Below are 24677 nucleotides of genomic sequence, written 5' to 3'. Positions count from 1 at the left end.
GGAAACAAACCCCGAGCAGGGCGCCAGCCCACCACAGGGCTGTTCTTATTTATCCAATATAGTATTCAATATAAGTTGTTATACTCATTGTTCAGTTTTTGTATTATATTACTGTCAGTAATCAGTAGGTGGAATCTCACTGTAGTGCTATTATGGATTTCTTTAAATAAATGTTCTGAAGTCACTCTGCAAAAGGTTTGGTATATATATATTTATTTATTCAACAGATCTAATGGAGAGTGTAAAGTGAACTCTTAGTTCTACTTGAGCCACTCTAACTAATACAATATGATCCATTGTTTTTATTGACCAGATAAAGACTGACAGCTAGAAAGCAGTTAATCATCCTATAGACTGTGAAAAGAAATGAAAAAATTTAGGAAACTACTTATCACATTGCTAAGTCAATGCCATCTTTTGGTTGCAAACTGGAGAAACTCTTAGTTCCATAATAGTATAGCTATGCATAAAACTGGTTTTACAAAAAATATAGAAAAATATTTTTAAAAAACACACAAAAAATAAGTTCTGACATGACAAACCTGAACTTGAACCTGAACTGAGCAGGGCTTTCTCTTAGAACCGGTTTAAGAAAACAGATAGGGTGGTGGACAGCTGGGACGCCCCTTTAACACTAGAGCCGGGGGAGCAGCCATGGGATCCACGATACGTCCCCCGGAACACTTGGTGGCAGCCTGCCTATCTATCTATCTATCTATCTATCTATCTATCTATCTATCTATCTATCTATCTATCTATCTATCTATCTATCTATCTATCTAAGCTTCATTTTGTTAGAGCTCAAACTTCATGGCCTTTGAATTGACTTTAGGACTTTCTTACTTCGTCCTTTGTGCATTTATTTTTCCTGATGGTTGTAACACCTACTGTGTCTTAATTTGCCTCTGTTTTTGTTTTTCCTTATCAACCACAATCTGTGCCCATATAGAACTTATTTTCTGCCACCTTGTACTCACTTTAACACCCATTTTTACTCACTGCTTCTGAATTTAATGTTGCCAATCAACAAAACAGAGGTGCATTGACAATCATAACAGAGGGTAAGATCACAATAAAATGTATATTTCTGAATTCTGACACATACGTGCACACTTTATTTTGTTTAAAACAGTATGTTAAAATACCAGTGAAGGATGCTACCTGACTAGATTTAGTATTTTGTAATAATCAAGATAGAATTCAGAGGGTAGTGTTGAGTGAAAGATTAGGATCTAGAGTGACTAAACTGGTTCCATTACTGCAAGTTATGAGGAAAGATTCAATGAGTTGAACCTTTTTAGTTTACGGAAACTAAGGAAACTAAGAGTTGACAATACAGTTTGTGAAAGAATTAAAGAAATTAGCACAGCTGATCCAGGCTGTTATTTTAAAATGAGATCTTTAACAATAATTTGGGGGCATATATGGAAACTTATTGAGCATAAATTTTGCACAAATGGTGGAAAGCTTTTCATCACACAGGTAACTACAGACATATGGAATAAGTTACCAAGTAGTGTGGTAGAAAGTAGACCTCAAAAAAATCCTCAGAACGTTACTTGATATTACTTTGTAGAAGCTGGAGAGATAGGATTGGCAAGCCTTGTTAGATTGAATGGCCTTTTCTCATCAAAACTGTTCGAATGTTCTACTGAAACAGATGTGTGTCAATCCATGTATCTTATTCAAGTAACAAAGGAAAGTCTATTTCTACTTTGTAGTAATAATTTCTTTAAAAATATAGGCCACTATACTGTATATTGGGCTGCAGTAGAAATTCAGAATGCAGGACATCTGTGCAAAGATCTATTCTGCACTACTCTTCATAGTGCAACTTAATGGAAGTGAGATTTTTGACCTCACAACTAGAGTGAAAAAAGCAGATCTTTGTTTATGTGTAATACCAGTGTCTTAGTCTGTTTAAGTTTTTCACTGAGCTCATATGCCAGAAAAAACAACAGAAGTCATGTGCTTTGAGAAACAAAAGTTGACCAACACTGATATAGTTTATTGGGTTAATGTGTCTAAACCTATACATGTCGCTGTCATGTAGCTTCCCCAAATGTAATCTTTTTTACCAAATTCAAACCACAAATTCATTACATATAAGTCACAAAGTAAAAGCCAATAATATATGAATACAGTCACTTCTAATTATATTGTATTATATTCAGTACAGACAAAGCAATTCCTGAGTACTTAGAAGAGCTGCAGTTTCTTACCTGGTGTGCCAAATATCCATTTGTCATGGCTTTATTTGGTATTTGAGGGAGGATATTGTCAAGCTGATGATGGGTCTTTGTATTTGTGATGATTGTGTGCTTGGCAGGTGGGTCCAGCTGAGGTAATGTGCTGACATTTGACCCAAATTTCTAAAAAGAAATACAAGAGAGAGAGAGAGACAGAGAAAAGTGATATACATGTTGGGATATCTGTTTAACCTAGTGTTTGTGTGGATGGAATTACCAGCTTTATTCACTATAAAAATGATTAACAATACAAGAAGTACTATCCTTGAAAGCAACTGTCACTAAAGCCCATGTGGGGGAGAAAGAGCTAATTGATACCTTCATGACAATACACTTAACAACCACTTAAAACTCACTTGCACTTCAAGTTAGCTGCTCAGCTATTAAGCTAGAGGCTAAATCACTATTATAAACTTACGTGTAACCTATTATGAGGTTATTTAATCAGGATTTCAAAGTACAATAACCACTAATGCGCTTTGAAATGAATCAACATGTGTAAAGTTTTTTACAGTGTGGCCTTTTCATGTTTCTCTTTATCGCAAAACGGATTCGTTTAATGTATTTATTCAATTTGAAGTTTGTCTGTATCCATAACACATTCCAATGTCAGTAAAAACAGGACATTACACTCATTAAGGCAAAGGTAAAAGTATAAATAACCATCATGACCTTTTAACGTATGCCAAAAACAAAATTACCTTAGTAGTTTTAATAATATACTCACCCATTAACCCAGCACTGTTCAGACTATAAATATGGTGCATACAACTGACAACACCTAAAATGTGGGCTAAATAATGTAACAGTATTTAATGTACATAATTCCAATTCAAATACTGTATAATGAAACCCATTTACATACACCTGATTTTTCAAAGGAAATAAAAAGTAATTGATACTATACAGAATTTGTCATGATGTCAGATGGTTTGTGACAATGACCAGGAGTAAGAATCAGCCAAATTTTACCAAATTTGCCTTAGATTTAAGATTTGACTGGTGGCTGTTCAATTTAAGATAAAGTAAATTGTTAATAAATATTACAAGTAACAAGAATATACTGTGCTACTTTATGCACAAAAGGAAAATCATATTTTACAACAGTCTTCTTCTTTCGGCTGCTCCCGTTAGGGGTTGCCACAGAAGATCATCCTCTACCATATCTTTCTGTACTCTGCATCTTGCTCTGTTACACCCATCACCTACATGTCCTCTCTCACCACATCCATAAACCTTCTCTTAGGCCTTCCTCTTTCCCTCTTTGCTGGCAGCTCTATCCTTAGCATCCTTCACCCAATATACCCAGCATCTCTCCTCTGCACATGTCCAAACCAACGCAATCTCGCCTTTCTGACTTTGTCTCCCAACCGTCCAACTTGAGCTGACCCTCTAATGTACTCATTTTTAATCCTATCCATCCTCGTCACACCCAGTGCAAATCTTAGCATCTTTAACTCTGCTACCTCCAGCTCTGTCTCCTGCTTTTTGGTCAGTGCCACTTTCTCCAACCCAAATAACATAGCTGGTCTCACTACCGTCCTGTAGACCTTCCCTTTCACTTTTGCTGATACCCGTCTGTCACAGATTACTCCTGACACTCTTCTCCACCCATTCCACCCTGCCTGCACTCTCTTTTTCACCTCTCTTCTACAATCCCCATTACTCTGTACTGTTGATCCCAAGTATTTAAACTCATCCACCTTCGACAACTCTACTCCCTGCATCCTCACCATTCCGCTGACCTCCCTCTCTTTTATACACATGTATTCTGTCTTGTTCCTACTGAGCTTCATTCCTCTCCTCTCTAGAGCATAGCTCCACCTCTCCAGGGTCTCCTCAACCTACTCCCTACTATCGCTACAGATCACAATGTCATCAGCAAATATCATAGTCCACGGGGACTCCTGTCTAATCTCGTCTGTCAACCTGTCCATCACCATTGCAAATAGGAAAGGGCTCAGAGCCGATCCCTGATGTAATGCCACCTCCAACTTGAATGCATCTGTCACTCTTACCGCAGACCTCACCACTGTCACACTTCCCTCGTACATATCCTGTACAACTCTTACGTATTTCTCTGCCACTCCCGACTTCCTCATACAATACCACAGCTCCTTTTGAGGCACCCTGTCATATGCTTTCTCCAGGTCCACAAAGACGCAATGCAACTCCTTCTGGCCTTCTCTAAACTTCTCCATCAACATCCTCAGAGCAAACATTGCATCTGTGGTGCTCTTTCTTGGCATGAAACCATACTGCTACTTACTAATCATCACCTCACTTCTTAAACTAGCTTCCACTACTCTTTCCCATAACTTCATGCTGTGGCTCATCAATTTTATTCCCCTGTAGTTACTGCAGTCCTGCACATCCCCCTTTTTCTTAAATATCGGCACCAGGACACTTCTTCCCCACTCCTCAGGCATCCTCTCACTTTCCAAATTCCATTAAACAATCTGGTTAAAAACTCCACTGCCATCTCTCCTAAACACCTCCATGCTTCCATAGGTATGTCATCTGGACCAACGGCCTTTCAATTTTTCATCCTCTTCATAGCTGTCCTTACTTCCTCCTTGCTAATCCATTGCACTTCCTGATTCACCATCTTCACATCATCCAACCTCTTCTCTCTCTCGTTCTCTTCATTCATCAGAGTCTCAAAGTACTCTTTCCATCTGCTCAACACGCTCTCCTCGCATGTGAGTACGTTTCAATCTTTATCCTTTATCACCCTAACCTGCTGCACATCTTTTCCAGCTTGGTCCCTCTGTCTAGCCAATCGGTACAGGTCCTTTTCTCTCTCCTTAGTGTCCAACCTTTCAAACAACTCATCATACGCCTTTTCTTTAGCCTTTGCCACCTCTCTCTTCACCTTGCGCCTTGTACTCTTGTCTACTTTCTGCATATCTCTGACTATCCCACTTCTTCTTTGCCATCCTCTTCCTCTGTATTTCCTCATTCCACCACCAGGTTTCCTTTTCCTCCTTCCTCTTTCCAGATGTCATGCCAAGCACCCTTCTTGCTGTCACCCTTACTATATCTGTAGTTTCCCAGCTGTCTGGTAACTCTTCACTGCCACCCAATGCCTGTCTCACCTCCTCCCTACACTCAACCTTGCAGTCTTCCTTTTTCAACTTCCACCATTTCATCATTGGCTCTGCCCTCACTGTCTTCCTCTTCTTGATCTCCAATGTCATCCTACAGACCACCATCCTATGCTGCTTAACTACACTTTCCCCTGAAACCACTTTGCAGTCTTCAATTTCCTTCAGATCAACTCTTCTGCATAGGATGTAATCTACCTGTGTGCATCTTCCTCCACTCTTGTATGTAACCCTATGCTCCTCCCTCTTCTTAAAATACGAATTCACCACAGCCATGTCCATCCTTTTGGCAAAATCCACTATCCTCTGACCTTCTTCATTCCTCTCCTTGACACCATATCTACCCATCACCTCCTCGTCTCCACTGTTCCCTTCACCAACATGCCCATTGAAATCCGCTCCAATCACCACTTTCTGTCCCTTGGGTACACTGTTCATCACTTCATCCAACTCACTCTAAAAATCTTCTTTCTCATCCACTGCACACCCAACTTGCGGTGCATATGCATTAACAACATTCATCATCACACCTCCAATTTCCAGCTTCATAATCATTACTCTGCCTGACACTTTTTTCACCTCCAAAACACTCTTGACATACTGTTCTTTCAGAATAACTCCTACCCCATTTCTCCTCCCATCCACACCATGATAGAACAATTTGAATCTACCTTCAATTCACCTGGCCTTACTCCCCTTCCATTTAGTCTCTTGCACGCACAATATATCAACCTTTCTTCTCTCCATCATATCTGCTAACTCTCTCCCCTTACCAGTACCATACTGCCAACATTCAAAGTTCCTACCCTCAGTTCCACTCTCTTTACTTTCCTCCTGCCTCCAGACATGTTTCCCCCCTCTTCTTCTCCTTCTTCTTCTTCAGCCAACAGTAGCCCAATTTCCGCCAGCACCCTGTCGGCTGACAGTACTGATGGCGGTCGCTGTTAACCCGGGGCTTGACTGATCCGGTTTGGAAATTTGTATTGCTGTCCGCATATTGATTTGGCAAAATTTTACACCGAATGCCCTTCCTGACGTAACCCTCCCCATTCATCCGGGCTTGGGAGCGGCACGAAGAAACACACTGGTTTGTGCATCCCCTGTGGCTGGGTTCCATATTTAACAACAGTGATTATGCCTAATTACTTTCACACAATATAATTTTGTCAATTAAGGCAAACATTTTCAAAGTAATAATTAGGTTTATGATTTTTTTTTTGCATAGATACATTTACTACAGCAAAACAATTAGTGGCAAATGCAGAGGTAGAAAAGATACTGAGCAGCTGTTTCAATAGCCTGCTACTCTATTTAGTTCATTTAACTTGTAGGAGTTATATTCTTACATTATCATGCTGTACATATTACACATGTTTTTAATTTCTGAAATAAATAAGTAAAAGTTCAAATCGTAAAACCTTAAGCAGTGGAGAGTGTACACAATATCCTTCAAAGTCTAGAAACAAAAGGAAAGCTTGTGATTAATTCTTTGTACTTGAAAATCACAGAAACAATTAGATAAGCACAGAGAAAAAATTAGGAAACTCAAGAAAAAATGTATGAAATCTGCATCTCATAACAAATGAGAGCAGAAAATGCAAAAACAAAAAATCAAAACAAGAACTTACAAGATCAAAAACCACAAAGGGAATTCAGGTTTGAGTGTGGAGCAACACAAGCAAAGTCTAGTGACTCAGCAAAAGTGCTGATGTACCTCAAACCTTATATACAGTAGACTCATGGAGTATCTGAGGGCCCCATCCCCTTAGGCTCAATATAAAAAGGATAAAGAACATAAATAATACAATAAAAGAAAACTAAAAACACATGCAAAAATGACAGGAAAAATACTGTCAGAGAAAAATAACCAAAAACACTAACAAAAAACATCAAAATAAACTTAACAAAATAAAACAGAGAGTAGGATGGAGACCTGGAACCATAACAGGGGTACATGAGACAGATAGTAGAGCAATGTTTAACTAAACCTTTCCCTGGGAGTGGACTGCCAGGCCAATACATACAGTAAATAGTTTGCATGACATGTATCATATCTGTGTGATCATTAAAATTTTAAACAACAAATGATACCTAATAATTCCACAAAGAAACTTTAGTGAAATTTTGTATGAGTTTATTTGATAGCTGTATAGTTTAGTTAAAGAGTACTAAATACCATATCCCACATCCTAAGTACATTCCTCTCACATCACAAAGGTTGTCTTCAGGAATGCACAATCAAGATCATATAAGCACACCTTTGAGATAACTGTGACAACCATAGGTCATTTAGACTCAAAAGTCACAAAGAAATCAAAACCAAATAAACAAACCAATCTAGAAGATACAATTAAAGCCAGCTAAAAAGTAGTGGGGTAGGTTGAGATTATAGCAGCATTATTGTTTGAATTTATACACTGTATATAACTAAAATGTGTTTAAAGCTGAACGATGAAGAACTGTCAGTACTACTAAAATAAAAATGGCAGACCACACAAAGCAAATGACCCTGCGCTCTGACCCCAAGGGGTATGCGAAAAAAAAAACCAAGTAATTTCCTTCAGGATTAATAAAATATAATAATAAAAATAATAATAATATATACTGTATGTCAGATACACATCTTAAGGGATGCTTTCAGGGCTCTGACAAGGTTATCACAGACTCCCTGAGAGGTGGGCAGGCACTGTCAGTGACATCTACTCACTTTTCATTCTGTAGACCTGAAGACCCCCACTCAAAAGATGTCTGACGTCATTCCCTCCAACATTCTGGAAGCATTCCCCTTCTGACCATTAACAAAACCGCAACTAAGAGTAATGGAGTTCTAATGCAGAAGCGTGAAAACCTGTGATAAATACTGCCTTTTCTTTCTGTTAACAGAACAAACTGTTCTTCTGTCCTTTTGTTAATTTGACACCCTCACTAATTGGGATTACCATGGAGGTACTTCAGCCCTTTATTTGTGTTATGTATCTACATATATGTTCTGTATATATATCTTCTTATATAATACGCTACCGTGGCTGTCCATTTGTCTGTCCAGGATTTTGAACCATTTTGACCTATTGACCCGAAATTTGCTACACAGGTACTATGTGACGTCTACTATCCGCTTTTGGGGTGATGATTGACCTCAAAGGCTATTCCTCTTTTTATTACATTTTATTTTATTGTAGAATCAGCTCTTGGCAGCAGCCAGCAGGGCGGCCGTGCGGTGCATGTGTACGGGCACCAAGCTCATCCCTACCACCTTCGCTGTCACTTCCCCTACCTCTTCATATCTTAAATCATTCTTGAGGCAGATTGAAGGCTTGAGTGCCAGCTTAAGTGAAAAATTAAGAAAAACGTACTAAGTAAGTGCAACACAAACACTGCCTTAATCAGTTTTAAAGCGAAAATATGCAGATGAAAGAAGAGAAGAAGCAGGCTGCTAGGGTGGAGGAAAGAAGAGCTGCTCAAGAAGCAGCAAGCGCATCAAATGAATGCTAAGCGTACAGAGAAAGAGTATGAAAACTATGAATGCTCAAGTCAAGCATATTCACTGCACGTTATCGTGCAGTGTGCCATTACTGGTTGTATATATGTTTTGTCCACCTGTTTTCACAGTCTTTACTTGCACCTTTTACTTTTGCATCCTTGGCTAGTTTACTGACCATCATTTTATTACACTTTCTCCAAATGCACTTGTTGTCCAACCCACAGGAATCCTAACATTTTAAAGAGTGTTAGTTGTACTGTATTTATCTTGATTTAAATGTTTCCATCTCTGACACCACCAGCCCATATTTACAAAATAAAGACAGATTCCAGCCTCACAAGTGTTATTAATGTAAAATATCTGTTTAATGTGTCTGCTTGTTATAGCCTGACCAATCTCAAATCTGGATACTTATGAGACCTCACTTTAACATCAATGACCTGCTCTAATACTTCTCATTGACTACTGCTTCCTCAATAAACTCTTTGTATAGTTTGTCACCATAAGACGTTGAGAAGGTTTGGGGCAGCCACGCGTATAATTTTTCCTGGCTGCAAAACTGATTCAAAAGAACAGACATGCTCACATAACAGAGTCCAAAACAGAACTGCCTTAGTAGACACAAGACGGCAGCTTTAAAGGCCAGTAGGGGAAGTGATGTCATCGGGACCGGAACTGGAGGTGACATCGTTGGCTACCCCAGAGCCGGGCGGGGTTTCCCTAGAATGGTCTGTAGTACTAGGGTGTTCTACCGTGTTAGCCATTATGTAACATCTTGCCTGAAAATGGGGCCTGAGTTGCCTCGAAAGCTTGCATATTGTTATCTTTTTAGTTAGCCAATAAAAGGTGTCATTTTGCTGGACTTTTCCCTAGAATGGTCCAGCGTGGAATTACATGTACTCAAGCCCTTTAGTTGTCTCCTAAACATGCATTTGTGCATTGGTTCTTCTCCTTAAGTAGCAGCCAGAGCAGTTTTATGCCAGTGATTGTCTTTATTACTGGTATCCACTGGATTTACTCAGTTACTCTTAGCTATACTATATACAATCATGTAAAAAATTACTTCTTTCATTTCTATGATTTTACATATCAGGACATAATAATGATAAAGTAAAATATGTTGTCTGTTTTCACCTTAGATAAGATGAATTTTAGGACTTGGTCAGGACAAGATGATTGTAATTTATACCCTATATATAAAACTATATGGAACTGAAAGAATTTTGTGTTCTATATAAGCTGTGTCAATATATTCCAATGACATAAACACTTTTTGTAGTTTTGTTTAAGAATCTTTTTCTGCTAATCTGTCCCCACATTTTACAAACAGTAACCACTGACTTGTATATGTGTTATGTTTGTGCATTTTGGTAACACATGCCTTTTTTATACTTACAAAATTGCTAAATAACTAATATTACATCTAATCAGGGATTTGAAATGAGTCTAGGTTACAGTGCATCACTGCTCTTAGTAATCTTTATAAATGATGTAGATAAAAATATAACTTGCAAGCTGGTTAAAATTGCTGATGACACTAAACTAGTATTACAGCAGTAAGTAAGCCTTATGAAAAGGACTTAGGAGTAGTAGTGGACTCATGATTGTCCACATCCAGACAGCATATAGAAGAGATTTTGAAGGCTAATAGGATGCTATGTTACATAACTTGAAGTTTACAGAGTCTGCTAAGAGTGCTTATTCTTATACTATATAACAAATAATATGGAGTAGAGAAAGTTCAGGCAAAAGCAACTAGACTCATTCCGGGACTGTGGGGTATGAACTACAGTATAAGGAAAGACTGAAAGTTTAGAATCTCAGAATTGTTCACTAGTTCTGATGGGAATTAGTATGGTGGATTGCAACAGTTACTCATCATCTAAAAACATGGGAGTACCTCTACAATTTGGTTAAGGGTAAATTTAGTTCAAATGTTAGAAAGTATTCCTTCACTCAAAAAAACATACAGTACATATGAAGAATTACTTACCAAGTAATAAGGTGATATTAGTACTTTAGAGTCTTCAAAAAATGACTGGATGATTTATTCTGATAGTCAGGAGAACAGGGATTGATGATGGTGTATTTTGAGCTGAAAGACCTGCCCTCATTAAAATTATTTTAATGTTTACTTATTTCAGGTAACAATTTTCACCTGTTGCTCTATGCACTTTATTTATACTGTATTCATACATTTTATTCTGTTAAGGTCAGATATAATAATATTTACAGTAATTTACTACACAACTATGCATCTGCAATAACATTAAAAGTGGAATTGGAAAAAAGGAGACATTATTAAATTGTTTAAATGAGCGTAGTGTACTGTATATGTAAGCAATTCACAATAGAAATCACAAATACAATTTCAAAGATTGTTTATACTATAAAAAGGAAAAATTTGGGTAAATTTACTAAACTGTAACTCTAGCATGGATTTGAACACCAACCACATGTATTCTGTCTCTTTTTCAAACACACAATACAGTTACAAAAATATGCATTTAGTAATGTGTACAATGAAATTAGCCAATTTCAATACAATTAGAAATTTGACAAGATAGATTTACACCTGTGCATTGTTCTGTTAATACATTCATAGTAAAAACAAAAGAAAAAAGTATACTTTTGTGGTGCATATTCATAAAAACGTACACATAACTGTTTTGTTTAAGAATTATCTTTCACAAAAACAGATAAATTAATGCAATCACCTATTATATATGCTAAAGTAAGTGTATGCATTCAATATCAACAATACCTGTTGGTACAGTTTGTTGGTATTCAATCGACTGGCATCATTCGGTGGCAACTTGTGCGTCTGGCTGAATACATTGGAACGAGAGGACTAAAAAAAAATTAAACAAAAAGGTTATTAGGAAAATATACATGGAATTTATCTGAAAAGTATAAATTAGTATAAAACTAACATGTATTTAATTAATTTGAAACTGTTTTTATCAAAGTTATAATTTTTCTAATTGCTTCTTGGTTTCTACGGTGGGCTGGCACCCTGCCCAGGGTTTGTTCCTGCCTTGCGCCCTGTGTTGGCTGGGATTGGCTCCAACAGACCCCCGTGACCCTGTGTTAGGATATAGCGGGTTGGATAATGACTGACTGACTGTCTGGCTTCTTGGTTTTATTCATCAATGACAAAACAGAGAATGTTCTTCTTCTAATGTAAGTCATATTTACAGTACATTTTAATATACATTGTGTATTGTAGCTAAAAAATAATTTCTATATGTAATATTTGATCTTTTTACAATAGTAGGAAGCTTTGGCGTCCAGTTAAATTCCAATCATAAATCTATTTTGTGAACCTGTTAGGGGCTTGGCCAACAAGTGCAAGAAAGGGACCAATCCTGAAGTGTATAGTACTTGTGTCCATTATGGCCACAATCACACCTGTATAACAGGGAAAAGCTACACGAACATGGTACAAAAATCGGTCATGCTGCCAATCACCCTGGTATCCATGAGCTGTGAGGTGACAATTACTGTATATTTGCTTCACCACAGTGCTGCCCATATTGATATGAACACAAAATAAACCACTGTTATATATTAGAATGCTGCAACTGCTTGTTTTGCTTTCATTAAATAAAAATGACTTGTTGTTGTCCCAACTTAATGGCTAGCAAATCTTATTAAACAAAATAGTAATAATATTAGTTAATTGTAAAATGCAGCTTTTACATATTATCAAAAAACTTTAGAAACATAATAAGAGATGCTATGTCAATGCTGAGAAGCCATCAATACAAACAGAACTGAGTCCTAAATTAGTTTTGGATAGTAATGGATCAAAATGAAAAATACTGCATTCATAATACCCTTAAATGACATGCATGTCACCTGACAATTAAACTTTTTTTGGAGCTAAAGATGTTAAAGTAAACCTGAGCACTTGGAAAAAAAAAACCCCACAAAGGCAAAGTTAGAAAATTCAACACAGTATAATGGGCGGAATCTTAATCGCTGAAGACATGAGCCAGCCATGCTACTCACTGAGTCACTGTTGTACCCTTTATATGAGAACTACATTTAATCTAAGGTCAGCTGCAAAGTTTTTATCTCCTCTAAATTCTTTGTTTCTTTTATGAAAGAATGAATTATATTAGTTCCTAGCTAATATGGAAAAAGTGTACCCAGATAACAGTGTTTGTTCATTCACTGATAGCACAAGAGCACTCCCTTACTAACTCATAATAAACTTCAAAAAAATATTTATAATCGACACTCTATATCTCATGTAATCTAATTCAGGATTCCGGTGACAGAGTCTATCCCAGCAACCCTGGACATAAGGCATGACATATCCCTGAATGGGGCACAAAGCTATTGCAAGGCCATCTCACATACACACACTTGCTTATCATAACATGCATGTCTTTCTGGATTTCGAAGAAAAATTCATGCAGACATTGGGAGGAAAAGTAAACTCCACACAAACCACAATGAGATTCATGATTCAAACTCAGAACACTTGACCCCTGATGCAGCAGCACTACCCATTCTTGGACTGAGGCACCCATGATGTAAATAAAGTATATGTTATGTTAAAACTCAAATAATAGAGGAGTTGCCAGAATGTAGAATGTGATAAAATTTACCATTAGCCTTTCAGAAAAAGAATTCCATTTCAGATTGCAGGGTGCTTTGTGTTATTTAAAATGTGAGTACAAGTAGGTTGCCTTGGACCACATAAATGCACAGATCTGAAGCCTTCATCCACTTACTATATACAGTACAGTGATATTCTAATGCAAAGCAGTTGTGATATATAATTTTTGGACATAATAGTACAATAAATTGCTTGCATGGCAAAAAAAGGTCTGCGGCTGTTAAAAAGGCAGTGTGTTGTCACACTGTTGGTGCAGTAAGTCAGCTATCTTCTTTGTTTATGCAGTGATTTGGTCCATTTGGCTTAATAAAGAGACAGGAGAATGGTGAGAAGTTTTTTTTCTAATTTTGAACACAATGTGAAATTCATTATGATTCCATTATAAATGGATTTGATAATTTTGTGTATCATTACAAGAAAAGTTTTGACAAATCCTTAAAGATATTATTATTTTAATTGATCTTCAACAGGCTCCAAATATACCAGCTTGGTTACTAGAAAAATAATGCCTTTTCTCAAAAATAATTTTGATAAGCCTTATTGCACTTTTAAAAATTTACTGGTTTTGGAAAATATGTTCAAACTAGCATACAGTTTTACTTTTATACTAATGCTTAGCTCTTGATGCCTGTAACCAATAAGTCTGACTGACAGAATAATAATGAACTCTGGGCTCTTTGTGTGACCCAGCTGGTGGCTTTTCATTGTACTCCACAGATCAATGGCTTTAAAGTGGGTCAGCCTGTCTGATGGAGGCTTTATTGAGCAAAGCCTTTGAGGGTTATGTACCATACATATTGGGCCTGAAGTGTAAACTAGTATACATATGTGGTATACATACTAGGTTACATGATGAGGCTAAACTGTTTTAGTTTGAATTAACGTGTATGTGTGGAAATGTGTCTTGGTAAGGACTGGAATCCATTACAGATTTGGTTAATGCTTCAAAAAAAATTGCAGCTGGGATAACCTCCTCCCCACTGTGATCCAGTACTACCAAAACAAGTTCAGAAAATACATTTAAACTACTTGACAATATTTTTTTAATTTAAAGTATTAGCTAATGCTCCCATACTCTGCTTTATTCTCAAAATTGGCAAGTCTACAATGAAGTGGAATGGCTATTTTATATTGTTCTAACACCAGTGTCTGCTTGAATCTTCAAATGGAATTCCATCCAGAATGGTTTCTTGCCTTGAATCCTCTGTGCCTGCATACGGGCTTCAGGGACCCTCACTAAGTTATGAAGACTTGACCTCATTTGAAAATGTGTCTTTCTAAAGAAAATGATTGATAAGCACCGACTTGGCTGCAATCTTTCTAGATTTATTATTTGTATGCCTGCTCATTGTTAATTGTCAGCTTCATTAGATTCAAATAATTCAAAGATTTCAACAATTTCAAATATTAAATTATTAAGTTGATACAGCATGTTCTAAATTATGACAGGAATACTCTCCTATTTAAATTTATAATAAAAGTAAATAAAAAATGTTTGTTATTTTTAAAGGAAGAGAACAAAAATAAGTAAAAAAATACATTCATTTAAATTAAGGCATTTCTGTAAAAATTTACTAGAACCAAAAACAAAATGTTATATGGGATTTTTTGACAATGCTGGTTTATGATTTCAAACATAGTGGGACACATTTAGTTACAGTATCTACGATATACCATCACAGACAACAAATCTTTTGTTTTCATCCCGATAAACAGCTCACACACACGGAGGAAGAAGTACATGAAAACAGAAACAACACTGGAGAACTAATAAAATATAAACTAGCCACGGCACCTGTTTATTGTAAAAGATTCAGACTCTGTTTCTTGAGACTCGGTTAATCAGCGAAGCTGGCAATCATCTGACAGTGTTTTCATATCACCCTGTGGGGATCATGTACTGCACCTTCTAAACAACACCACAGGAGGCCAGTGTCGGATGTATGACCCTTACTAATAGCCATTCTCTTGACCTACTTTTTTTCAAAGGGTGGCCCGGAGTTTCTATTCGGGTTACCTCTGTCAGAAAAGCAGCTGGCCATCTATGACGACTTCCTGACTACGTGTCCTTGATGACCCATGTCTTAGTGGTGCTTTGGCACTGATGCAACTTGTTGATGACCATAAGGACCTCAAATTGTTACTGTCAACAGGCCAGTCAAACTCCCCTAATTAACAATAGGGTAAAAAGTTCACACACCCTACTGATTCTCTCTAATAGTTTTATTTTTCACCAGCCACATTTCAGTGTTACCATATGCCAAAGCACTTGGAGCTATTGCTTGCTAATTAGTTACTTAAGTAAAGAGAATGGCAGTCTCCTGAAATGATAAAAGATTAATAATTTTAATCAAATTTTAAAAACGTTACTTTTTCTCAGTTATTCCTATTCATAAGTAAAGTTCATCTTTATCATTCATTTCTTTTTCTTTTTTACATAACATTTTGTTGTTTGTGGAACATTGTAATGTGTGTCTTTACTGAGAACTGTAGGTATAAGAATCGGTTTGAGATGAGATGAGACAATGCAGTCTTTTATACTATTATATACAGGTAGATGATTTTTAATTATACAGTACTTTTGCTTATTGAATGATAAAACAAGAAAAAAGGATAGGACTGTAGATATACAAAGCATGTTTCCATTGAAAGTAATGTTAAGCAATAATTTCAAGTATTTAGTGGAACTATAATATTTACATAAAATCATCATCTTTGATTTAAAAAGGTTTCTTGCGGTCCCCAAAACATCAAACAGATATCACAGCTCAACCACAACTTTTCATGAATTACCAGTAAATTATGAGAACAGTCACTCCCACTGTTCCAACTTCATGCAACCCCATAACCCAAAATGCACATCTTTGCACTGAAAGTAGAGGAACTGTATTGAAAAAAATAACCTCACTGAACATTAAACTCTGTTTTTAAGATCTGAGAGCCTATGGCACTAACTAGGTTGCCATTATACCATATATGGCATATACTGTATTTAATAAACAGTTTTAAACTGAACAAAACTTTCCAGTATAAAACAGACTACACACTTTATATATAAAAGGGAGGGCTGCATTATGGCACTGTGGTAGCTCTGCTGCCTAATAACTCCTAGCCTTGGTACAGATTCTGTAAAATTTTCATGTTGTTTTTGTGTTTGGATAGGTTTTCCTATTGTGACATGTTTTTCTACACACATTCCAAAGACAGGTCCATTTGACAAACAGTGTGCATGAATTTGCCCTGAAATTAAATGGTACTCATCCAGGGAGGTAAGCGCTTTGCTCCTAGTATTTCCAGCATGGGCACTGGCTCTCTGCAATCCTTAATTTAATAGATGAATTATAAAATTAATTGATGCAGACATGTATGTGAAAATATATAATAAATGACCATTCATTTCATGCTGAAAGATAAAAAGAACCACAAAGTCCTCTTAATGTTTTATTTTTTACCAGCTCTTCCTATACTAACTAGTCTTTTCGTTTCACAGAAGGGTGATGGACGTCTTCTATAATATCTGGGAATACATAAATGGTAAAAATTGTAAATGTAAGTTAAATGAAATGTGTATTCTATTATTAGTAAGACGGGCATTGTGACTGCATATTCACATCTGAGATCTGATTACCAGCCTAATCATTCTCTGTATGGAGTCTGCATGTTCTCCCTATCTCTGTTTTGATTATGGTACTCCAGGTTAGGTTTTTGTGAGGTAAACTCTGTTCCCAAACCTTTCTCCAGAATGCACAGCAGAGTGATTAGGAAGGAAGAGGGCACTGTCCATCCAAACGTGGAGCCGTCACCTTTTATCCCAGCAGGTGTTAATTGTATTGTTGTGAGGTCCATATCTGTTTACATATATCGTGTGGGGCCCTTTACAGTTATAGGCTTGTTGGCTGTCTTTCTCCAGCCTCCCTAGGTACTTCAGGTTAACTGTCAGGTCTAGACTGAAAACATGTGAATCTGGTCGTGCATGTGTCTGAATACAACACTGCTGGCGCCATCAGGGTTGGCCTACATCTTAAAACTACCAGAGTAGGCTATAGATCAAAGAAACCCTGCAATGAAAAAAGTGGTTCAGAAAACTGATGGATTGCTGCAGCTAGTTTTGCACATTTAAACTGTAGCCAGGTGTTACAGATATGACATAACTGTTCCTGCAAATAAGAATATACAAATTCCCTGAGATACTGCGCTCTAGAGTTGCAGCATTTTTGTATTTGCTCCTTACAGTTGCAGTAGCTGCAATACCAACTGCCATGGCTTTGTGTCATAGTCATAGAAGTCTCAATATGAACCTTTAGGAACACCAGTCACGTATACACTTTATTAACCCTCTCTTGGTCCCTCAAAAGCTCTTATGTTCTTCTTTAGAATTATGTTCTCGGCCCTATTTGACATTGACAGTGGTCTGATATTTAATACCTTGTGTTTAAGGTTATATATAAGGCTGTCTTTCAGTTACCTTCTTTAGCCATCTTCCAACCTAAAACATTACGACATAAAGTATTATTCTTACTTCATGTTCTTTTAGCTTTGACTTATTCTTTGCGTTGAGGATGACTCTGCACTGTTGAGAATCTGAAATATCCCGTTTCTACAACGCACCTTTAATCTATAACTAGGCTTATTTTTGAAAACTTCCACTATGATCTTCTACCGCGGAGTACAGCTTCAGGGGGAAATTAGTGGGACCCCTCAAACTGTAGCTTTTTTTTTTATTTATTTTTTTTTACGTTTTTCGCATCTCCGTGTGGGTTTTCATCATTGTAACACAGTACACAACCCTAACCCCCATCCCCAATAACCCTTAAATTTGAATTAACTGGCTACCCGAAATTTGCTCCGCACGAGCGCGTATATACATATGGGAGCTCCGCCTGGAGTTGGTTCCTGCCCCCCATCCCGAACGAACTAAGCAACACGAATACACACATAATGAACAGTCCGCCTCGTAACACAGTCACTTCAGTTCGAACGTTTCTGTGAGAATATTCGCAACGAACGTAGATAAAATATATATACATTCTCAATGTATATAAAATGACCGTCTTTGCAGCACTGTGATTTCTCTTACAGTGCGCCTTACATTGGCTGGAAAGGGCTTTAGCAGCCTTAAAAAGTGCGTAAAACAGATTCAGACTTTGGATAGTTTAAGGTTTTGACACCACACTCCCACACCAAGCCTCACTCACAGACTCTTAGTACCTGTTTGCTTATTTTGGGGAGCATAGTGTTCTGCCGCGTCAGACAGATCCGTCCCTTGACATCTCAGCGGGTGTTTTTCAGAAAGCCGTCTCCGCTCATATCCCAGGCTGAACGGTCCAACGAGCGCTTCATCGCGGGGCTCCTTCTGCTCTACGAGTAGCCCGCTTCGTGTTGCGACTCAACTGTACAAGTGGTTCGTTCCCCAACTCGGCGCTGAGCCTCGGTAGTCGAGCCGCCAAGGTAAGCACTTATTAAGGCGCAGACTTTGGTCTTTATCCACTCAACTATACACCGAGCGTAATTCCGGGTCCCTGAATTAAAAGCTGAAGATTAAAAACAAACAATCTGCCGTCTTGTCGCGCTGACGTTCGCTCCCCTCGCAGTAAGCCATCTGGTTCTCTCCTTTCACTCCCTCAGTAGCCTCCGGCTGGAGCTGTGGATGTAGGCACGTTTCTGTTTTGGTGGTTGACTGTCTACAGTGGGTCAGTTGCTAAAAAGCAGAGCCCCTCACAACCCCTGCGGCGACCAGCAGGCGACACGTACGCACGGGACTTTCCAAAAATGACAACAGCGACGGAGCTCACTGGTGCGAAGTCCTTTAACTTTAGAACAGTGCACTGCGCATCTTTGAAGTCATCCAATCCGACGCAACTAAATAAGTCAATTATCTGATTTGTGAATGTGACTGTAGCTGTGTAATAATTAATTACTTTGTGAAGAAGGACAATCGCAGCTATAACAATAGGCTCGTTTGATTTACCGGCTGATAAACTAAACCACTGCAGACATGCCACTTTGAATAGCAAGTTCATTAGCTTCTCAACAAATACAAGTGTCACAGGCAAATGGGAAACTGGATCCCATTGACCTGCTTATCCAGACTTACATACAGAAAACTGGATCTTGAAAGGTTTTTTGATCAGCTCCCTTCAGGTATTTGGGATTTCCTGGCATATTGCTAAAGATGTGCAGTTTAGGTATGCTGACATTTATAAATTAGCACAGCTGGAGTGTAAATGTGTGCATGAGTGGTCCCAGGGCCAGAGCCACCATTAAGGTGAAATTGGCATTTGCCTAGGGCTCAGATCACGAGAGGCTGAAACCTAGCCGCACAGGTTAGCTACCAAACAGTCGGTTGGCATACTAATAAGCTTGGCCTAAGGCTCAAAATAACCAGAACCGGCACTGAGTGGTCCCTGTGATGAACTCATACAACTCATACAGGCTTAGGCCCAGGCAGTGGTGATTCTAGGACTTTGGGGAACCTAGGCAAAAAGCTCAATGGGGCCCTACAACTCACCCTTCCCGAGTCCCAACATGGAAGTCTAACCATACAGTAACCTTCAAAACCTAATCCTTACACGCAGCAAAAGTCAGGACACACAACATATAAATGTGCCATTGACAGGCAGAGAGCATATCAAATTTGCATTTAGCGAGTTCATGATTTTCTAGGTGTCTTCAGTTGCTGCTGTGCCATCAGAGTTTAACAGATTCACTGTGAGACATTCATGTTCAAGCTTTTACCACTGGCTGGATGATCAACTTTGGAAAGTTGGTTTCTTCTCCTAGTCGGATGTCAGCTTTTATTCCAACAGTAATTTTTTTTATTGACAGATTTAATTACTTTATCACTCCAGATGAGATATCTGCTGTTGTAAAATATTCCGTCAGTTTATTCAGAATGTGTGAGACTCTCCTTTTGACTTTGCAGTCCAGTTCTAACCTCCTCTTATTAATAATGCTCATGTTAATTGAATCAACATTATGGATTTTCTACTAGTTACCACTGTCATAACCCTTTTTTCTAACTGTTCTTGTTTTATTTCTGCTTCTTGGTTCCAGATATGTAAATCCTCTTCATGTTTTATGAAAACAGCTCTGATTACATTTAAGATTACTAAAAAAATAACATTCGCCACAACAGTCTCACAATGAAGATCACCTTGAGGTGTTTCTGACTGTGTAGTTGTAGTGTGCCACTGCTATGCTTCAAGAGGCGTTCCTGCAGATTTATTGTTACAATGAGTATGTATATAATGAACACCCTTTTGGGACCTCTCACAGTTTGGGGCCAGAGGCAATTGCAAGCCTTGCCTGTTCCTGCCACTACGCCTCTTGGCCCAGGGGCCCATAAATCAATGGGGTCCTATGAAAATTAAACCAACTGAGTTTTGAAACTGAAAACCAATTCAGATTACTGTTGTGTAAATTAAGAAGCATGTATTGTTTACTCAGCTAGTAAAATAAAGTTATCAGACTGTGTTTGATTTCCTATAAATACAAATAAACATCAGCATCTGGTTAAATAACGTGTCTGTAGGTTGTTGAAACAGGCTGGTGGTAGAGGTTGTGGAGGAGTTGAACCCAATGTCTTGTCAAGGCCAAGGGCCCATGGACTGGGGTTCAGTCCTTGGAAGGACCAAAGTTTTGTCCAGGGTGGCTTTCTACCAAGCACGGAATGCTGTAAAGAGACCCATCCATCCATCTTTCTAACCAGCTAATCTAGATCAGGGAAGTAAGGTAGCATGAGACTATTCCAGCAAGCACAAGGCAGGAACAATCCTTGGACAGGGTGCCAATCCGTCACAGGGAGATAGACCCATTATACTGAAATGGATTAAGTAGGTTTAAAAATCTTATCTTACACTTAAGACGTTTAAATAGATTTGTCATCAGAATTATTGCTAACCAATTTTAATCTATAACTTCAAAGGTTGAAGTTAATTATAGTTATTTTTACGTAACTTAAATATTCCTTAAAAGGTCTACTAGTGTATGTGTTGATTCATCACTGTAAAACTATAACTGCAAAAAGGATACATAGCCCCTGACAGACCTATACAAGAAAAGAAACAGGCTGAAAAAATGTATGGGTGTATGATTACATGGCAATGATTTTAAAACTTTTTTTTGTTCGCTTTTGCATGGAAGCTTATTCCACCCACTCAATAAATATTATTGCTTTATTTCAGATAAGTATTGTGTTAATTCACAAAAGAATTGTGTTATTTCACAAAAAATTATTATATAATTTCGTAAATGTATTGCATTATTTTGCAAAGATATTACCTGGTTCGGCCGTAATCATTGTGTACGTGTATGCTTCAGTTGCAGAATAAGTATACACCTAGGTTGCAATCAAGTAAAAAGAAGTAAATCAAAGATATATAAGAATACAACTGTTTTAATCAGGTTAAAGTTTAGAAATTTCAGTACAGATGTTTTAATACTGGCAGTTTTGCTTGTCTACTTCTTGTTCTTTTATTACTGTAAGTGTCATATGGGATTGTCTGGCATCCCTTCCAGGAGGAAAGGTGGCCCCTTGCCAGGAAGTGATGCCGGAGTGGAAAGACAGTGATGGATTTGTATCCCGACCAGGTTGGGAATTGGTCCCTTGACAGGCAGGAGGGCCAGAATAACAGAAGGCCCGGGAGAGTTAGTCTATTCGGAATATATATACCCCCAGACACACTAGAGGGTAGTTAATCCATGTGCCACTGCTCCCATTTTCCAGATCACAAGGTAGGCTGGGAATCATAGTCCCTTGGGACAGCACTTCTGGGTGTCTTGGATGCTGCCAGAGGGAACTGCAGGAATGGACCATCCCTACTTAATGACAGTTCAACCTGATCTGGAAGTACCTTCTCTGGACTTTATAAACACCAAAGTACTTCCAGGGTCTGGCTTAAAAGGAGCCTTCCGCCTCACCTTGGGGAGTCAGAGCCAGAAGGCAGCGAATAATGCTTGTGAGTAGGAAGAGGAGTCAGGAGGAAGAAAAAAAAAGAGGAAGGATTCACCATCCCTGTGTAAACAGCATTGTGTAAAGGTACTTGATCAAAATAAAATCATTATACTTGAACCCATGACTGTGTTTGTGTCAGTGGTGTCTAGGATTTGGGGCTCAGTGAAGCCATCTATCTTCCACATTAGAAATGCTTTTTCTTGTTAGAATATATTAAAGGTTTTAATTATCTTTTTTTGTGGTGACAAATGAGAGTCTGTTCTTGCATACCAAAAGAAGCATGTCTGTCATTGCTATTCATATTTCCACATCATTCACTCGCCTCTCTGTAGATGTGTTAACAGACAGTGGTACTTCTGCACTTCTTTTTCTTTAACTCACTGTTAGTTGTATTTTGTTTCATTGTACTTTATTTCTATTTATTTATGTTCATTGTATATTTTAATATAAAGCACTTTGGTTACAGCATTACTGATGTTGTTTTAAATGGGCTCTATAAATAAACTGACATTGACATTTCAGAATACAACTTGTTAAAAAATGAGAATTACATAGAAAGTACAATATCATTAGAAAGCAATCCAAAAACAAAAATTGGTATTAAGCCCTCTCCTGATAAAGAAAGCAATGTAAATAGAGAAGCCCAAATTAAAATAGTTCTTTCCCACCTTAATGAAAGGATGTGTCTGTGTGTCTGTCCATTTGATATGTCTCTGTCATTCCGAAAGATGTAGCATCCCAAACATTTTTAGTAATAAAATGCATTGAATGTGTCATTCCAACAGATGCTGCATCACAAACATTAACACTGCTTTTAAGAATCCCATACCATTTGGCATATAACAGACAAATGCATTGTATGGTGAACTGCAAACGTCAATGCTGAGGTATTTATCAGTTACTTAGATTTCAATCTGTCTTAGATTGATAAACATATACTGTAGTTTATTATAATAGGATGTTTTATTTTTAGAGTACAACATTGGAAAGATTGACACTGCCTTTCTGCAGCATTGTTATAGAAGAAAAGGTGGATTCATTGAATAGCTAGATGGACATTGTGTATGTTTCTAGGACAACGGACCCCTCTGTGTATTTGATTTGTTTGATATCCATAAAAATAGTTACGTTGCTTTAGTTGCAAGGAAGAAATATATGCAAAAGGTCAGACATACATATAGTTATTATTAGTGTCTGACTCGTTGCTATCTTTTTAATTTTCTATAACACTAGTATAAATTCACTCTAAAACATGGTACTTATTACTGTATTTTGTTGTCTTGAATTTCATTCTTGTGTACTTTGTAAAGTGTCTAGTGACAATGTGCTCAATGAAAGGCATTGTTAAAGACACCTTAGTAAACGGAGAATGCCCTAAAAAGAATAGAGTGGGAAAGACCGGGAGGAGAAGTACAGAGAAGGGAGAGGCAATATCTTAGTAATAGGGTAGTCACAAGTCAAAGCCAAAAAACTAAACATCAAAGGCAAGGTACAAAGCAAGCAACAAGTCTTAATCCTAAATTCTTTGTGTAAGCGCCTTTGAGCTTCTTCCACATTACTTAGAGAAAGAGAATTGAGGTAAGTAATGAGAGACATCCAAAGCAAGGATGCTAAAATATGCACAAAGCCATCTTATATAGGCAGGGCATAATGATCTACAGCAATACAATTCCATGATTTTGGTCTCACATGACCAGTAATACTCATAGTAACAGCAAACAATATGGCTGTGGCCATAAAAAATGATGACAAAATTTGAGCATCTAGAAAAAAGGTGTGGTGACATCACCAAAATAACAATAATTTATAAATAATAGTAACTGTAAAGTTCTCTCTCCGGATATCAACGATCCATTTAGATCAGGTTTCCGCATCAGAGGGAAATGTATGAAAACTAAGTACCTTGTTGTACTTTCATGAAGCTTGACATAAAGATACACAACTTTGTTCAACTGTAGAGCTATCTATACAGTGAAACTTAAACTTCTTTTTCTCAGAAATTCTCTCCACTAAAGAAAAATCACAACTGCAGTATGGACAACGGAAGTGACTGAGCTGGCTGAGATTCTCCTGCAAATACGTTAGCACTACCGTGTGCATATAGCATATGGTAATGGACAGATTGACAGAGAAGATTATACAGGAGTTTTCATGTACTATGATGTTTGTGGAAGACATTGTGATCTCTAGTGAGAGTAGGGAGCAGGTTGAGGAGACCCTGGAGAGGTGGAGATATGATCAAGAGAGAAGAGGAATG

The 24677-nt window shown here is 37.7% G+C and overlaps 1 protein-coding gene across 3 annotated transcripts in view; it reads right to left on the bottom strand.

The window, feature by feature from the left end:
• dyrk4 (dual-specificity tyrosine-(Y)-phosphorylation regulated kinase 4) overlaps positions 1-24677 on the bottom strand; it is a 143674-nt gene that overhangs the window by 64201 nt on the left and 54796 nt on the right. For 2 of the 3 annotated variants that reach the window (XM_028809184.2, XM_051924435.1), the window contains 2 exons: positions 11602-11688; positions 2223-2372 (listed from right to left, as the gene is read on the bottom strand). In XM_028809184.2, the coding sequence (XP_028665017.1) occupies positions 2223-2372; positions 11602-11688 (237 nt within the window). Of the gene's footprint in view, positions 1-2222; positions 2373-11601; positions 11689-18675; positions 19226-24677 lie in introns of those variants that run through there. The other variant, XM_028809190.2, reaches the window with a different exon arrangement.

This window comes from Erpetoichthys calabaricus, chromosome 1 (assembly GCF_900747795.2).
Source record: "Erpetoichthys calabaricus chromosome 1, fErpCal1.3, whole genome shotgun sequence".
Lineage (NCBI taxonomy): Eukaryota > Metazoa > Chordata > Cladistia > Polypteriformes > Polypteridae > Erpetoichthys > Erpetoichthys calabaricus.
The sequence above is the reverse complement of the archived record's forward strand: the minus strand, read 5'-3'. Positions and strand labels throughout refer to the sequence as shown.